Raw genomic sequence first — 18,832 nt, 5'->3', positions numbered from 1 at the left:
ATTCTTTTAGACAAGATAACTTTAATATTTGTAATTCTGAATTCCGTCTCATTGGTTAGTCTGTTTTGAGAGAAATTCCAGCTTTCTTTTTGTCCTTTACTGCAGCAGTATTTCAGTTCAGTTGTTATATTTTGCTCTTTGGTTTTCTCTCTAGGGTCCTAGTGGTGAACGTGGAGATAGAGGAGAACCTGGTGATGAGGGTTACAAGGTAATACCTCTTGCTCTTTATTCTTTTTATTTGAGCATGGCATGCTATGCATTCATGTAAAACAATGTAGCAGAAGTATCATCATCTCTCAGAAGTGTGCAGAGATGCACTTGCTGCTGCCTCACTGTGCTGATGAGTTCTTAGAATGCATTGGAGCATCTTCCATATGAGAAGTGGAGAGAGCTGGGTCTCACGAGCTGCAGAAGAGAAGGCTTGGGTGATCTTAATGTGTATAAATACCTGATGGCAGGGAATGAAGATGAAGGAGCCAGACTTGTCTTAGTAATGTCCAGTGGACACGGTCCTGACAGCGTCCCGACTGCACATGGTCCTGGACAACCTCTTCTACCTGGCCCTTCTTGAGAAGGGGGTTGCACTAGATGATCTCAAGAGGTCCCTTTCAACCTGAGTGATTCTGTGATTCTGTAATACTGAAAGAATTAACATTTTTCTCTGAAATTTAAGCAGTATTTCTTTGTAAATCTAATCCTAATAATTATTCATGAACTGTATTCTGTCTTTCAGCAAATACAAATTGGATGTTAACTCATGCTAATCACTGATGCAGTTGGTTTGCTGAAATACAAAAGAGATAGTCCTTGACATGGAATATCCTGTTTAAGTTACACAGATAATACAGATAGACATAGGAATAAATCAATGAACTGAATATGATCTAAGCTCACAGAAGCGTAGAAATATTTGGACAATATTCCCACTGCAGTTTGGAGTAGAGAACTTGAAGAAAAGCTCCCTAAGGTCTGATCTCAGGAGAGCTGAGCATACTTTATCTAGGTCACAGGAGTGAAGCTGGGGCCACCCAGCACCTCCCAGGATGGGCAGTACAAGAAAATCTATAGCTCACTGAGCGCGACATCCTGAGTTACTTGTACTGCATTATGTTATATTTTCTGCTTCCCAGGGTCATATAGGTCTTCCAGGGCTTAGAGGACCTATTGGACAACAGGGGCCTCCAGTAAGTGTTTCTAACAAGTGAGATTTCTCTACTGGGTGTGGAAAATGCATTTTCATCTGCATTCAAATGATTTTTTATTTATTTATTTAATATATGTTCTTTCCAAAGGGAGAGCCAGGTGAATTGGGAGAGCAAGGACCAAAAGGAGAAAGAGGATCAGAGGTAAGTAGAAAAATTTAAAGGGAACCTGCACTTAATTGGAATTTGTACGTTTTTACTGTTCACTGCCTATCCTTGGAAAACTGTTATATACAGCTAAAATTCAGTGTTTGGGTTTCCTTTTCATACCTGCAGGGATAATAGAAATATAGAATGGAAAACTACATAATGATCTGGGATAGTAAATATGTGTTATTTTATAGATAATATTTTTACTTTGGAGTGATAGAAAGCATTATGAGAGGCTCTTTTGGAAACATTTGAGTGATGTTCAGTTATACCCTTAAATGGAGTACCCGGTGGCAGACTAGCTCTGGAAGACACCCAGGATTTTACTGCTCTGATTTGTAAATGAAGCCTCCTGGTACTGCACTGAATTTTCAGAGAGAACTGGAAATAAGGAATTTGCTACAGAATAGTAGAGGAATAATGACAGAGCAAGTCATGAAAAAGATCTAAGACTAAATCTTTTTCTTTAGAAGTAATCATTCATCTTGGTGGTGTGTTGAAAATTGCCAGAAGTACTTTATATTCTCCCATGGGGTGACTTTCATTGGCTTTTGACATTTCAGAAGATTTTGGCTAAAAGTTTTCTTACAATACCAATTGCCATTGCAACTTAAATGAGGTATTTGGTCTGAGAAGTTCCATAGTGCAACTCTAACAGAGTTTCGAAATTTTCTAGGTAAATACAAGAATATGTAGTAGATTAGGAATGGGGAGCAAGAGAACAGAAACGTGATGTGAAGACATTGTCAGCATGTAGTCTAACCATGAGCTCAGATATATTGCCTTTACTAAACTGCTCTCAGCACAAGATAAAATCAGTCATTTCTCTGTCTTTCCTTCAAAAATGCTTTTTGTGTTGCAAATGCCCCACAGATTAAAACTGCTTTGGCAAATATGGAACCAATATCCAGCCTGAGGCAACCCATAAGTACCTAAAAGTTTATGCAAAAACATTAATTGTGAAAACATTCATACAGCCTTGCTCCAGTGGCATGACTTGTGCTGCTATAGCAAGCCTTACAAAGTCAGTCTCATAAACTGCAACGCTGAATCATCTGGATTTACTTTATATGCATCCAGAAATTTTAATGAAAACAATATAAAGTTCTTTGAATATACACATTCCAGTTTGGATTTGTGGATATTTTTTAATGCCTTTCTTAACAAAAAGACATTAAGGAATAGAAAGAAATTTTGCTGATTTTCATATTTACATTAGTTACATTTGTAACATTTATTTATTACATTTATAACATTTACACTTACAGTGACCTTAGCTTTTTCACTTTATTGCATATTAAGTAATATTGCAGCACAGTAGTTCAGCTTCACCTTTGCTTTAAGAAGAGTGTTTAAAATAATTAATCCAGAAAATCTTGGAAGCTTTTTTCCACCTGATCTATGCTAACAAGTGTTATTCTTGTCCCTGCCATCTGAGTGGTTTCACACCGTAGATCTTCATATTCAGTGGAGAATATCCTATAAACAAAATTCTCTGAGATACTTTTGACCCATTCTGAGCTTTTCTTCCTTGGTGCTTGGCCTCCTGTGTCACTCAACCACTTACGAGAATGTTACCTGCTATCAGTATCACTCAGTTTTCTAAGGCTACAGATTCCTAGATCAGTCAAGGCAAAAAAAAAAAAAAAAGTCTGTTTTAAAGTAAATTTTTTTTAGTAAATTTTTTAGTAAATTTAGTAAATTTTTTAAAGTAAATTTTTTCTTTTGTGTACATCTTAGATAAAAAGAACGTTCCCATATGTGACACTCTTGCTTTCTAATATTCTCTTCCACATACACTTAGTGCCTCTACATTGCCTACTTTTTGTGACTTCCCCTTTTAAAGGGTATGGAGGTGCTGTAAAAGCATACTGCCTTACAGGGGTGTGGCTGATAGAGGGGAAATTGCCAGATTCACAGAGGAAAAAATTCTTGTGCCTATTGTTGTTGAAAAAGTTCTGAAAACTACCAATTTAGGAAAGGGAAAAATACACACAATTCTTCCAAAAATGTATACACTTTTACTTGAAAAACTTCCTGCCGTCTCGTGAAATGGAAATAATCTTGTCCAAAGCAATGTGAGCATGTGTACTAGAGGGCAACAATTCTCAGCTGCTCTTAGGGGATTGAGTTGAAGAGATTTGTGAGTTCACAAGTATTTTTAACTTTTAGGGACCCACAGGGAAGAAAGGAGCAACGGGTCAGGCAGGCAAACCTGGAATTCCTGTAAGTAACAAAATTCTACGGTCTGTCTTCAGGTTATAAAACAAAGAAAATAATAACTAATAAACCCACAATTGAGTCATGCCAGTGGTGCCAGGAAATCTTACGCTCACACTAAGGAACCTTCTAATTATCCAGGAGGTATAAAGGAACCCCTGTGAAAATAAGAATAATTTTTGAAACTGTGTTAGATGATACTGAGTTGTACTCAGTTACTCAGCACACGGAAGTGAAGTGCAGCTAATATAACAACAAGGTCCTTCCCACTTGTAAAGTTACTTAATTAGATCATTTTTGCATGTGGCTTGTCCATGTGCAAGTTATCACATTTTATTGCACAGAGCTGTACTGCTGCTGTTCACTCCTGGCTCCCATCATTTCTTTGAGCAGCTGCAGCCCACAGAGGCCTGAATCCATATGTCCATGGTGGATACAGTTGGCAGATCCCTTGAGGTTTACTTCTTTCTCTCCTTTGCCCTGAGTTGAAATTTTTAGTGTTCTTTCTTGAGTTACTGTAGAGATGCGAACTTGCATCCCTTTCTCCCTGAGGGAGAAGAAAGAGCAGGAAGCAGTAGGTGTTCGTAAACATAACCAAGAACAAAGTGCATCAAGGCTATTTTGGTCCCCTAATAAATGATACCACCCAAGCACTTATTGTAAATAACTTTTACTACCTTACATCAAAATATTGTCAGTAACCAGAGAAATGCAGCTGCTTCACAGAGCTTGTACCTGCTGGGCAGAATGCAAGTACAGCCTTTTGAAGGCAAGCAATCTGTGTGTCTTTTGTAAATACTTGGCTCTTCCCCCCCCGGAGGACTGCAGGGAGGCGTATCGTTCGGCAGGCAAAGGAAAAGAGAGAAAGGCAAGACAAACAGTGAGGACGAGAAGACAGTAGAACTGGAACTTGAGGAAGTCTCAAAGCACATCCCAAGGGCAAGATACTTCAGCAAGCAGATAGAAATAAGATTAAGATGGCACGCCTTTTATATTCTGTATGGCTGTTGTTAACTATACTTTTTCAAATGAGACATGTTGTAGTTAGCATATTTTAGATTTCTAGGAAATGGATTCATAGAGATAATTGCAGAACTCCAAGCCCCTTAAGACAGTGTATGTCAGTCTAAAGAGAAATGATTGTAAAGAAAAACCATTGTTCCTTTGGTGGATGTGACATGAGGCTTTTCTGTGCAAGTATAGAACAGTTAGCACAAACTTGTCTAATTAGATATTTGTATATTTGATATATAGAAATTTGAACAGCATAATTTTGCAAATGTACAACACAAAGTATCTAGTAAAATGAAGACTGAAAAGACACATGGTTGGGTTTTTTACAGGGATAAATAGATTGTTATTAGGTTTCCTTGCTTCGGTTTAAGAATCAAAAGTCTCAGCCATCTTCCAGGCCTGGCACGCAGATGGGCTGGCCCATGGTTTCAGCTGAAGTTGCTCAGAGCCCACAACACAGCAAGTCTAAGGTTAATCCAATAGCATTTTAAAGCAATCATCCTAACTTGGAGCCCCCTCTGCAAGCGTTCGTCTGTGCCACTGGGTCTGTTGTTATGTAGGGTTTAGGAAATACTGTGACTGAAATCTAGTTCTGTGATGGTGAAGATGATGAGAGCTGACAGTGCTGTATTTGATTTTAATTTGTTTCAAGGGAAAACCAGGGCCAGCAGGGCAGAAAGGAGCAGTCGGATACCCTGGACCAGAAGGCATTTCTGGCAACCCTGGCAAGCCTGGGCTGCCAGGGGAGCCTGGCCCTAAGGTAAGCTGCTTTCCGCATTGCCCCTCTTTATTGACTTTGCTTTACAAATTTTCTAAGGTTAGGGTATTTAAACAGAAGAAACTTTTCTCAGTTTCTTGAGCATCTTGAAAATTAGACCAATTCTTTGTTTTCTTTCTCTTGCTCCTGATATTCTGGCCAGGATGTAAGGTTAGCATAAGGAAACTGTGCTGTGAGAAGTATTTCATTAGCATACGTTAGTAGTAACTACAGCTAAGTGAAAATGCTTTCTTAATGAGAGAGGCTTCACAGTTCTGTTCCTGAAAATGAGCCATAGACCCCAACTGAGGCTGTTTTCTCTCAGGCCCTGAGATAATCCCATGTTTTCCTTATTGTCACTGAAGTTGTAACCTATGTCTCTCTACCTAAGCAATTCTGAAGCTTTGCCCGAAACCAGTGAGAAAGAGTATAAGGTGTCTGAGGTAGCTGGGAACACTCTTGGAAACCCTTTTTTTGTCTGTCTGTCCTTTGCTGTGGGCCAAGGGTGGTGACCTGCTGCTTCTGGGAGCAGTGACACAGCTCTTCACTTATTCACTCCATGAAGGACCTAGATGGACCAGTAATTGTTATAAAAAGATGCCAAGTTAGATTTGGTGTTAGGAATTAGTCAAGATGCTCTATTACAAGTATAAATTTGCCTATTTGGGTGAACAAAGAAAATTAAACAAATCACCCACAGGGTGAAGATGTACCCTATTCAACCCTTCTCCATTTTCAGATCATGTCCTTCTCTTTCCAAGTGCTTAAAATTCTTCGTAGCTGCATTTAGGAGTGTCACCCCAAAGAATTCTTATGTTTTCCCTTTTCCACTCAAAATGTCATCTTTCATATTAGAAAAAATTCCATTACTCCATATTAACAATATGTAGTAGCATTACAATTTGTAATAAAGAGGCTTTTAAGCAGTTTTTGCCACAATGAAAAAAAAAACAAAACTTTTGCTATGTAAGTTTATCAGTCCATCAGGCTATAAGCCACAGTACCATATTCAAAAGCTCTGAAAATCACATTTAATACAAAAATCCTGTTTCCTATAACTCTTTTTTTTAATATGAATGCTTAACGGAATGTCATATGAAATAAGAAAGAAGATATCTATATATATGTGTATATTTTTCTACTAAATGACATTACAGAAACATTCATTTGGATGGTAGCAAATTTCCATTTTGTATTTTTTAACTTGTCAAAATTGGCTAAACTCCATGTACTCAGGAACATATTTTTTTTTCATTAAAAATAGTCACTTTTGTTTATAATCTGATTTTCTCATATGTTTTCATAACAAATGTTATCATCTTTCCTGATGTGGTAAAGTTATTGTATATGAATCCCTACAGAGCGTACACAATCATACTAGTATTATCAGTATGTCTGGTATTTATAAATAAGCATGTTGAATTTTATTTATAAATAAGCATGTTTCTGTAGGAAGATAGTCTGATTTTGTTTCTTGATATGGAGTTCCTTTTTGAAAAAATGAATAGTGTGAATCTCAACTATATTTTCAGCCCATCTGTATTAAATGAATCCAGCATCTTGTTTCATCAGAAGGAGCTCCTTATTGTAAGCTCAGAATCATAGAATGGTTTAGGTTGGAAGGGACCTTTAGAGCCATTCCAGTCCCACCCCCTGCAGTGAGCAGGGACATCTTCAACTAGACCAGGTTGCTCAGAGCCCCATCCGACCTGGCCTTGGAGGTCTCTAGGGATGGGGCACCGACCACCTCTCTGGGCAACCTGTCCCAGTGTTTCACCACCCTCACTGTAAAAATTTTTTTCCGTATATCCAGTCTAAATCTCCCCTCCTTTAGTTTAAAACCATCACCCCTTGTCCTGTCACAACAGGCCTTGCTATAAGAGATTGCCCCCATCTTTCCTACAGTCCCCCTTTATTGAAAGGCTGCAATAACATCTCCCCACAGCCTTCTCTTCTCCAATCCTCAAATGAATCCTCAGCCATCGCACAGCACTCATCCAAGAACCACCTCAAGGAGTCATCTTCTATAATTAATAGAGATTAGTGCTCTCTTCCTGCCTATTTCAAAAAAGAATTAAATGGGGATCAGCACTTAAGGCTATTAATCCAAACATGCAAATTTTCAGGTTTAGGGAAAACTTCAGGTCTCTGCTATAAACTCTTCTGTGTGATTCCCTGTGGGAGGTAAAAGCAGTCACTAGTATGCCCACGTGTGTTTCCATATATACTCGAATACACAATTACTGTGGACAAAAGACTGCGTACTATCCAACTGGGCTACTATTTAGGAGGGTGCTAATAGGGAAGATGCCCTGCATAAGCCCAGAGAGGCAACTGATTCTCTTGAATGTTCTTGGAAGTCTTTCAAGGTCGAAGGAGGTGATCCCACACAAATGACATATTGATATATTTAGGGTGGGACAGACCAAGGTTTAAGATGAACACTGAACAGAACAACTGCAGTGGGCAATGGCATGGTTAGCATTTGCTTTGCTGACAGTCAGTGACTTGTTAAACTATAATAACTTGACTCCTCAGAAACCTCAATCCACCCCACAGTTAGAGCACATGTAGCTTTGTTGCTAAGTATGATGGGACTTTGCTTTTGGAGTATTAGCAGAAATCCAGACGATACGGCTGATCATTGTCTTTCCATGTATTTTGGTGCACTATCAATGTGTGTCCATATATATAGAAAGCATGAAGTGGCTTTGACTGATTTTATGTTATATGCCTGTTTTAGCATACAAAGAAAAAAGACATTTGGCTCTTCTGCTTGTAATCAATTATTTTCAATTCTAAGGGTAATAAAGGAAACGCAGGCTTACCAGGGCTGGCGGGATATCCTGGAGCTCGAGGTCCCAAAGGATTGCCAGGCATGCCAGGGCCCATGGGAGCACCAGGACTAAAGGTACACATGTGGGATCTTCTTGTTTAATTACAGTGTTACTGACATTGCTTAGTCTTCGTACTGCATCCAGTGATCATGGAACCACCGTGCTACTGTTAATCACATGAGTAATTGACGTAATTTATTTGAAAGGTAAGACTGCAAATTGTGCTGACCTTGTTTCTATAAAGTGTAATTTGAAAACAGAGAAGCATCCATCTGGATGCTATGCTATTCCCAACTCCAGAAGCCATTCAAAACAGTTAATTTTTATTCATCCAAAGCTTTAGGTCCAAACGATTCCTGGCTTTTCTTTTTAACCTTCTGTAACTATTACAACAGTCTGGATGATTTGAACATCTAAGCAATCTATTAGCAGAGAAGCACTGTAATTTTAAGGTTGAGTCCCAAGGTTGGGGGCTAACAGGCATGTCTGGATCGTTTATTTATCATAAGATTTAAACTGTTATTGTTCAGCTGTGTTAGAAAGAAATAAATCTGAGAGTGCTCCATTTTCAAGGCAGTTCCAGGTAGCCGACATCAGCTTCTACTGATAGTATCCGTTAGACTCATTTCAGTGGTAAATGAAGCAAAGAATGGAAACATTACAGACAGTTTTCTCTATTTAGAATAGGATTTTTCATCTAAAGATCATGATTTGCAGTGCTCTGAGATTTTATTGGTAAGCAGTTTTTAAAAACTTAAGTTACTTGAAAACTGCAGGAGGGGAATACTGTCTGTTTACTTTTCATGGTAATGTTTTAGTATAAACTGTATTCACTATTTGTAGTGTTTTATTGCCAGTGCTCCCAGTCTGGATTTTACTCCTTTGTATAGACAATGAGCCATAGGAGGTAGTTACTGCTCAGAACTGCTTGCGATGTGAAAAAGACAGGGAATAGATGAGGTGAGGGAAAACAGTTACCACATTGTGCAAAATAAACATTGAGCGGACATACTGAGTCAGGCCAAAAGTCTGTCTTTGTCTAACACCTAGGAAGGAGCAAAAGTGCAAAGCAAACATCAAAGGTGTACATTCCCAGCCTTAACTGCAGCTCAGTAACCTCCTGAGCTGTATGGATTTGATAGTGCTCAGAGGATTTCTCTTGCATGAAGTTGTCTAGTTTCCATTTGAATCAATATAAACAGTCTAACAGCAAGGAGTTCCACAACTATACTATGCCTTGCTCAGAGGATTACTTGTAAAATTTACTTCTAACTTCCTGTTCTGTACTTCATTTTGTGCATTTTAGTTCTTGCACTGGGATATACCATACTGGAAATGATCCAATATGTATGGGTTTTGTATGTTTCCAAAGCAAGGAAGAGTCAAGCCACATTTGCATTTTAGTGAAAGTGTAATTATGAAAAGCATTCCTGACAGAAATAAAATTGATAGAGTAGCTTTATTTCTTACGGAGAAAGCATGTTCCACACTTCTGCCAGGAAACCAATCTTTACATTTATAACTGTCATAACTGTAATAAAGGATATATTGTGTTTGTATTGAAAGGGTGAGAAAGGGCTTCTGGGTCATCCAGGAAAGCGAGGCAAAAGAGGCCTTCCAGGATCACAAGGTGACCAAGGACAAGCAGGAGACGCTGGACTGAAAGGACAGACTGTACGTAATCACAGCTGTTACAGAATTATAGAATCATTTAGGTTGGAAAGGACCTTTAAGATCATCAAGTCCAACCATTAACCCAGCACTGCCAAGCCCACCACTAAACCATGTCCCTGAGCACCACAGCTACACGTCTTAAATACCTCCAGGGACTCAACCACCTCTCTGGGCAGCCTGTTCCAATACTTGACAGCCCTTCATATTAGGAAAGAAATTTTTCCTAATATCTAATCTAAAACCTCCCTGACACAACTTGAGGCCATTTCCTCTCATCTTCTCTCTTGTTACCTGGGAGGAGAGACCGAGACTGATACCCACCTCACTACAGCCTCCTTTCAGGTAGTTGCAGAGAGCGATAAGGTCTCCCCTCAGCCTCCTCTTCTCCAGACTAAACACCCCCAGCTCCCTCAGCCGCTCCTCACAGGACTTGTGCTCCAGACCCTTCACCAGCTTCGTTGCCCTTCTCTGGACACACTCCAGCACCTCCATCCTTGTAGTCATCCTTGTAGTGAGGGGCCCAAATCTGAACACAATATTCAAGGTGTGACCTCACCAGTGCCAAGTACAGGGGCACCATCACTTCCCTACTCCTGCTGGCCACACTGTTCCTGATACAAGCTGTTGGCCTTCTTGGCCACCTGGGCACACTGCCGGCTCATGCTGAGCCAGCCGCCAGCCAACACCCATGAGTTCTTCTCCACCGGGCAGCTCTCCAGCCGCTCCTCCCCAAGCCTGTAGCATTGCCTGGGGTTGGTGTGACCCAAATGCAGGACCCAGCACTTGGCTTTGTTAAACCTCAAACAATTGGCCTTGACCTATCGATCCAGCCTGTCCAGATCCCTCGGGACAGTAGTCCAAGCATTACCAATGTGAAATGATAATAAAGATGCCTGCTGCTATTACAGGGAGAAGATGGAGATCAAGGTTTGATGGGTTTTCAAGGATTCCCAGGTCCAAAAGTATGTCCTCATTCTTTTCTATTAGATCTTAAGCCATTTACAGAGTGAGAGCATTAGGAAAGCATAGAATTAATCAGCTTTAACAATAACTTGTTCAAAATGTATCTGAACTGTTGGAACATTGTAGGTAGAACTGTGTACTGCATGTCCAAAGATGAATGTTCTGGGTCAATGCACTTGGTATTTTCACTGTTACTCTCTTAGAAATGATCTTATTTCCACTGATTAAAAGAGATTGAAACAAGTGGATAGATAATGTTCACATTTGACTAAACTGTTCCTTTGTGTTTTCAGGGCCCTGCAGGGGACATTGGCTTAGTTGGAATTCTGGGCCCGAAAGGTCCAACAGGCCAAGTTGTAAGTGTTTCACTCCATGAAAGAGATTGTCAGGATGGCTTGCAAGTGGCACATGTTTTAAATTTAGGGAATCATCTTTTTTTTATTAACAAGGTGGAACCCTTTAGCCAAACCTTTCTCTCTGAGACTGTGACTCCGCTAGAAGCCCTTTGCCTGTACTGTGACACTGCTCTGGTTGCAACATGGGTACAGATACATAAGCAGAGCTGGGCTTTTTTTACTCTTGAAGTAAAAAAGCAAGCTCTGCTGACAAAGTGTGGCTCTCCTAGTATAATTTTATCTACACAAGTATCCTATTGCTGTCATATCTTTGTCTGTTGGGGTTGAACATTCTCTTTCTTCTTATTGGCAGCAAAGCTGGTTGTATAACTCTGTCCTACAGCAAAACAGAAAAGGGTCAAACTTCACCTGCAGTAAGACAGAGTGGTGCTCAGGCATTATCAATCAATAGGTAGTCTTTTTTTTAATAAATATTTTCTTTTTATCTGTAAAGTTACTAACTTGCATTAGGTCATTCTTCATGGCATCTTCTTCATGACAATCTACTTTGCTACTCGCCAAAAATGTGGAAGCATCTTTAGTATTTTGTAATATTGGGGAGTGTGCATCCAGCTTACAGCATCAAGTGAAAAAGGGGGAAAGGTTGCAGCATGAAAGGCCTTACTACAAATTGTCCTTCTTTTACTCCTGCCGTTGCCATCACAGAACTGAGTTAGTCCAGTTAACTAGATGCAGAGCCGCAGCTCTAAGGGCCTGATATAATAGCTGCTGTCTTTTTCTAAACATTCCTATACAAGATAAACATTGGAAGTGAGCAGTTTGCTCTAAGTGAAATGGAACAGGAAAGTAACATTTTAGCAGTACTTAGTGGCAGCCTTACAAGAGTACTTGTGGGCATTAATACAGCTCAAGATATACTTGATTGTAGCTAAATAAATATGTGGCCTTTGGTAATCAGAGTACTTAAGTTTCCACTGGGTTTACTGCATCAACTTTCTCAAAAAAGAATGTGTGGGGGCTTTCAAGCATAACTATTATTAATTACTAAAATAATTACCTTGCTGATTTTGTAGCAGGGTGCACTCAAAATTCAGAAAGAGAATATGACCATGGTCTTTTGGATATTTGCTAGGGCTGTGTGCTGAGCAACATTAAACCAGGACATGTCATGAGGATTTTCTTAATTTTGAAATCATGGTGGACTAATAAATTCTTTACTTGTTTACAGGGATATATTGGCCCTGTTGGTCAAGAAGGCCTAACAGGCCCAACTGGCAGGCCTGTAAGTTTCCCTTCTCCTTTGCATTATTTGATTATTTCACTAACCTTATTTTTAGTAATCTGACTGCAACTGGCAACCTTCTCACTTTTCCGTTTGCAAACAGCAGCTAGCAGGACCAACTTCATATTATACCACACGGGTGATATGTGACACCAGCATCTGTGATACAAACAAGAAAAAAAAATAGACAAAAAACAGTGATAAAAGAGTAATTTCAATAGCCTTCTAGGTACAGTGTACAGAGGGCATGTCTACAGGGGCAGCAGATGAGTCAAGGTATAAAACAACTCATAGTTACTACCACCTGGATGTTCTTTGTCAGCCTTAGGTTGGAGACATATCTAGAGAGTGCCCACACTTAGTTTCAATGTAGTTTATTTTTTGTGTTGATTGGGCTAAACTGCCCAGAGTGTCCCTCTGGACATGCTGGGAGTGCCCACAAGGCCTTGTTGGGGTGTTCCATGTGCTGGTGAGGTCCCTGTTACAACTCAAACATCATCTTGGCCTTTCTGATGACCTTCAATGCTTCCCGGTTTCCCTGCAGTGGGGGGAACTCTGCTTCTATCCCTGTTCCATCCCTTGTTGCACTCCCAGTGCCAGAGATAGAGCGATGCTCTGCAAGGGCAGCCTCTGGCTCATATCTGCAGACTACCCAGCCATGTAAGGTAGTTTTAGAAGCTCTTTGTACCACCCAGGTTCCTCTGTCTAAACACAAGACTTTAGAGTGAATGAGAATGTCTAAAAATTGAAAAAATAATCATTAAAGTAACAGGAATATACAATAAGAGTAGTGAATACAAATATTTACAAGGGAAAAAGAAAGGAGAAGGGAAATGCTTCTTCTATAATTAGGTTATTCTTTCCACCTGTTAGGAAAAAGACAGCACTTTCAAGTCTTGCTGCATTCTTTTCAATCCCACTCAGGAGGAAGACTTCACAGTTGCATATACGTGAAGGCTTTTAATAGACTTCATATTGAATGTAATAGTTTGCCATTAGCATTAAGAAAGCATTACAGCTGAAGATCACTTCTATGTGTTATGAAATGCTGTCATCAAGATGCAAAATTCTTCCAGAGGCGAACTGTAAGATTGTTACTGCCTTCAGAAACACAGTTTAGTTGCAAAACTAGCTAAAGTGCCAGAGAGACAGAAAAATGGTGTCTAATCTGACTGTAAGAAGAGAACTAATGGGGTAATAAAAGCAGATATGTAACCAATGGATATCTTTAGTGATGGAGAGTACCGAGTTTTGTTCTCAAATCTTAAGATGGTGAAGCACTGACCTATTACTGTGGATCAAATTGTAGGGAGTACAGTAGGGAGAACACTGAGAGTTAAAATTACTGAGAAAAAACATATTTACAATCTGAAGAAAGCAATCAGTTTTCCACATAAGGAATTACAAGATGTTTTCAAGTAACTTATTCTTCTAATAGTACAGAAAAATTAAAGCCCCAGAGTTGTAAATACTTCTGCAATGAGACTGGACTTTTCATGTGAGCAGTATAACTTTTGTGGATATTAATTTGCTTATTTCAGTCTTGGCAGATAGAAAGCATGCTGGATTAACAGCTTCTCTTTCTTACAGGGACCGAGAGGTGAAAAGGGCATAAGGGGTGAAATGGTAAGATGAAACAACTTCCATGCTTTCATTTTTTTGGCTGTGTAAAAAGTATTCCTGTGTTACTCTGAATGTACTCTTGCATGCTCTGAATGTTGTGCTCCTGGAGAGCGCTGGCCAAGAAAGCTGGTAGCATGAGTCAAAAATCTGACCTTTTCTTATTCATGTTGACTTATGTAGATCTACCCAGCGAGCACATGCTGTTGGGCAGTACAGCCCCATGTCATTTAGCAGTCACATACTTCAAATGTGTCCTAGTTCAGATCTAAAAGAAAAATCCTTTGTCACATAGTTGTCAGTGCTCCAGTGCCTCACAGCACAGCACAGCATGAATACACATGTTCATACATCTATATCATCTTACCTAGAGACGGAGAAGTTCAGGTGAAGCCTAGAGCTGAGGATGGGTGTCCATGCAACATACGCCAGCTGTAGTAGTGCTAGGCAGCAGTGATAGGTTATCAATTTGCTCTCTCATTTTTCAGTAAGACTATTACATTGGGTTTTTTACATTAATAAATGTTGGATTTTATTTTTTAAAAAGTGTTAGAGCTAGTAAAGTCTCCAGTTAATAATGGCTATGTGAAAAGCCAGTGTCAATTTACCATATTGACAGCAAATATGAATAGTGATACATATGACATTACTTTATATGACAGGCTTATAATGACAGGTTCCTTTTCCAGTAACTGGCCAATGCAATCTTGTTCCCGTTGCTCTTACCCTGCCTTTGATCCCACCTCACTTAAAATAATGTAGTTTCTCTTGTCTTATTACAGTTTGCTTTTAGCAGCCACCTCTGTGCAATTCCAACCTAACTGCCTTATAAAAGTTTTGAAAAATAAATCAGAAATATAAAAAATTGCTTAAAGAATTAAGGCTTGGAACTAAGCTTGTTGTACACGTCTTGGGGAACTTTCCTCTTTGATTCTAATCCTCCTGAGGCCGTTTGTATCTCAGTAAAAGGAAACTAGGTTCTTAATTTGTGCTGCTATTAACCATCTTAACTGTCTTTTTCTCCTGTTTGTTCATAAGAATTGCTGTGACAATATAGAGCTAAAAATGCTGACACTTAAAAAATAATAAAAACCATCCACAACAGTAACAAGAAACACTGGTTTCCATTATTGGTGCTGCTGTTTAAGAAGTTATTTCCTAAATAAGTTCTTGAATTTATCAAGATGAATTCACCTCCTGAGACTGTCTTCAGAAGAATGTTTAATTTTAACTCATACCCAGTGGCATTAGTTTATATTATGTAGCCAATAAAAGGATTTATTTCCAACTGTTTTCAGAAACAAAGGAGAAAAAATTTTTTTCATCCAACTGTGTATTCCCAGCTTGAATTTATACCTTTAAAATTGATATTGGCATTCTTCCTAGAATCACAAAAATTTTAACTTTTTTGTAGCAGTCCAAGTTGTAGTTACCATTTTTATTCTGTCAGGGATACAGTATTCATTACTAGAAAGTAACATCCTTTTATCCCCTGAAAAACATGGAATCTAAAATCATATCTTGTTGTTGAGCCAGTGGTGAACCGAAGGTCAGGTCCCGTAGGCTGTATCTGGAGAAAAAATGAAAGAGTCAGAAACAAGTTTGTTGAAATATTTTAATGAAAATTATTTTTCAATTCAAAATATTCATATCACTGATTGAAATGTTTATAAAAGCATGGAATACATTTTGGAATATTGTTTGAGTTATGACATTTCCAGAAGTGTTTTCATTTTCTTAATATTTTTTTTTATTTCATGACATGTCACATAATTAATTGTAATATAGGGTCATAGGATAATCCAGAGTGTAACGGATCTCAAGATGTTTCTAGACTAAACTCCTGTTTAAAAAAGGGTCAGCTCTGAGATCAGATCAAGTTGCTCAGGGCTTTATTGAGCCAGGTCTTGAAAAATTCCAGGGATGGAGGCTGGATAATTAATCTCTCTGAGCAATGTGTTCCAGTGCCTGACTGTCCTCAAGGTGAAAAAAAGATGTGATATGATACGATAAGGCATAATCTGTAATTTTCTATTATCTTTTATCTTAGATTTCTAGTCATGAATGGCAGCTACACTGTATGGTGTATCAGACTATGATGTTATCAGGCTTTACCCATTCTGAAATACGGTGACATAACATCAAAATGACAGAAGTGGTTAGGGAAAGCTTAGCATTAATCACTTTTGTTAAAAATACTTTCTGTTTCTTGGAAAATTTCAAGAGTCATGGAAAATACGGAAGTCCTTGGGATTGCTCATGTTTTCAAAGTTAAGCATACGTATCATTGCATGTAAAATCAAGGCCTTACAGTATTAGAAAAAGATTGGAGTTTTGGCCTTTGAACTTCTGTACTAGCAATCAAAATGGGTGATTAAAGAATTAAAGAGCACACTAAAACTAACTGTTCTATTCTCTGTTTTTGTTGTTATGAACTGGAATTATACTTTTCTTACTTAAATTTGAATGTGATCAAAGGGTAAAGTAAGTAGATTTGTAAAGGTAATCCTGTACATTCCAGTAAAACAGTTAGCAATTAACTTAATCCATGAGAAGTGCAATTTAACCTTATGTTGCTGCTCTACAACAGAAAGAAAGAACATTTGTAACATCTCTACGGGATTTTCAACATGCTCTGTGCAGTCTTGTTATGTTTTAAAGGCTTGTGAAGGTAATTGATATAGCCCTGTGAAGTCTTAATGAATTTAAGAAATATAATATCCCCAAAAGTAGTTAACTATATTTAACAAATAGCATTCAATATTTAGGGTTTTTCACATGGGTTTGATTGGCAAGGTGACAGTGAATCAAGACAAATCACATTCCTCTTTTGCAAAATACCTTAAATTCATTGTAACAGTGCAGTTTTTTATTTTTTTAAATCTCTATCTCAGAAACCACTATAAATTTGAACTGTTCTCGTCCCAAGACTTTTGGAGTCTTAAAATTGTGACACATGCCAAGAGCGTAGAATATTAACCGAAGCACTCAGTCATCTGAAAAATCCACTGGAATGTCTAAATCTCAGTACCCAGAACAAGGACATCTATTCATCAGAGAGCAGTGATTCCTTAGAGACAAACTGTTGAAGGCTCTGTGCCTTGCCTTGGCTTGGTATTTGCATAATCAAGTCCTGACCCAAGATAAACAAGTACATCCTTACACTGTCATATTCATTCCTCGAGTTTCTTTTTCACACTTTCTCTTTCATTTTATAATAAACATACTTCACCAAGCATGATCATATAGCTCAGTAATATATTCACATGGGATCTTGCAGCAGTCTAACAGCACCTGAGTTGCTGATCTGATTAATGAAATGCGGAGGTCAGCCTTCTCAGCTGGCATACAACAGTGTAGCTCTGTGAAACCCAGCTGATCTGCAACAGCTGAGGGACCACCCCAAAATAGTGAATATCACCTCTGCAGACTCATGTCTCATCAGTTTTGTAATAATGAATAGCAACAATAATATTTGATGCCTATTTAATATAGTAATAGGATTTCAAAGAAAATTTTGAGCTGGGCAATAATCACACTCAGAAGAGTGAAGGGAAGCTTGCCACAGAACCCACCCACAGGGTTTGCTATACTATTGTATCCGCTGAAATGACTTATTCTTTGATTTCCATTTTCTGACATCAATAATTAATTTCTTTACAAAATATCAGTAAATATTTACTTAAAAGATGGCTTGGAGTCCCTTCTAGAAGTACAAGTGGATGAAATGTAAATAGGTCAGGATGCATCAGTTGAAAAGTTGACAATATTTACAGCTTGTACCATTGAAGTCTTCTTAGTTAAGTATCAGAAGACCATCTCCCTGAACACCCAGAAATTGCTTCAATTCTAATTCTCCAAAGAACATTTGTAAAACACGGGTCTCAGTCTCAAAAGTCATTTGCTGTCCCTCAATGTAGCCTTGTTGGTGTAGATCTGGTGCTAGGAATTACGTGATGGCCCTGACTTTTCGCACCCTTCACGATCCAGCACCTGAGCCCCTCTGACATGGCCAGAGCAGGTGATGTGCAGGCACACTTAGCCTGTGCAGCTCTGGAGGTCATTGTGTAACCCCTGACAGATGCACTCCCCAGTAGCTACCATGTGCTCTGCCTTAACGAATATGTCTAGAGATAGTATGAAATGCAACTGGTATTCTCCTAAAAATTGGCAAATTTGGAGCCTCAGTGACTTAGGTACTAAATCACTCCTATCTGCTTTAGGAACCTTTTTTTTTAAATATACATGAATCAATGTAAGATTGAATCTGGCCTTTCTTTAACCATTTCCAGCTGCCCTTGCTGGTGGCACCTTGAAGCACAGCCCTAGTTCAGCAGCTGTAGTATTCAGTGACACTCACGCAGATCTTGCTATGAAATCTTACAGCACGAATACTTCTTACTACTATATTAAGTGATTTACAACTTAATACCTCTTTGACTACGCCAGTTTCGCAATATTTGTCAGCATGACCACATCAGATAAGACTATTTCTCTTTTGGCAGAGACTTAGTACTAGCGTGACCATACTGGTGTAAGAGGGCTTTTTCTGGAACAGCTTATTGTGCTCAAATAATTGGTACAAGCAGCACTGGCTAAGGAGTGTTTTGCTTAAATTAGCTCAGTTATGTTAAAAGGTTTTACTAATACGTGGTGCAAGTCTGGCCTATGCCTTTCATTCCTCCTTCTCTTTTGCTGGTGTTAAGGCACTGCCACCTATTCTTTTCCTTGTCATTGTTCTTGCTGTTGTTTATGTT

The 18,832-nt window shown here is 38.8% G+C and overlaps 1 protein-coding gene across 2 annotated transcripts in view; it reads left to right on the top strand.

Annotated features, from left to right (window-relative positions):
* COL24A1 (collagen type XXIV alpha 1 chain) overlaps window positions 1–18,832 on the top strand; it is a 149,964-nt gene that overhangs the window by 122,187 nt on the left and 8,945 nt on the right. For both annotated transcript variants that reach the window (XM_064455448.1, XM_064455447.1), the window contains exons 43-53: window positions 155–208; window positions 1,131–1,184; window positions 1,293–1,346; window positions 3,525–3,578; window positions 5,239–5,346; window positions 8,147–8,254; window positions 9,747–9,854; window positions 10,763–10,816; window positions 11,111–11,173; window positions 12,402–12,455; window positions 14,046–14,081. In XM_064455448.1, coding sequence (XP_064311518.1) covers window positions 155–208; window positions 1,131–1,184; window positions 1,293–1,346; window positions 3,525–3,578; window positions 5,239–5,346; window positions 8,147–8,254; window positions 9,747–9,854; window positions 10,763–10,816; window positions 11,111–11,173; window positions 12,402–12,455; window positions 14,046–14,081 — 747 coding nt within the window. The remainder of the gene's footprint in view (window positions 1–154; window positions 209–1,130; window positions 1,185–1,292; window positions 1,347–3,524; window positions 3,579–5,238; window positions 5,347–8,146; window positions 8,255–9,746; window positions 9,855–10,762; window positions 10,817–11,110; window positions 11,174–12,401; window positions 12,456–14,045; window positions 14,082–18,832) is intronic.

The sequence above is a fragment of the Phalacrocorax carbo genome, chromosome 6 (assembly GCF_963921805.1).
Source record: "Phalacrocorax carbo chromosome 6, bPhaCar2.1, whole genome shotgun sequence".
Lineage (NCBI taxonomy): Eukaryota > Metazoa > Chordata > Aves > Suliformes > Phalacrocoracidae > Phalacrocorax > Phalacrocorax carbo.
The sequence above is the reverse complement of the archived record's forward strand: the minus strand, read 5'-3'. Positions and strand labels throughout refer to the sequence as shown.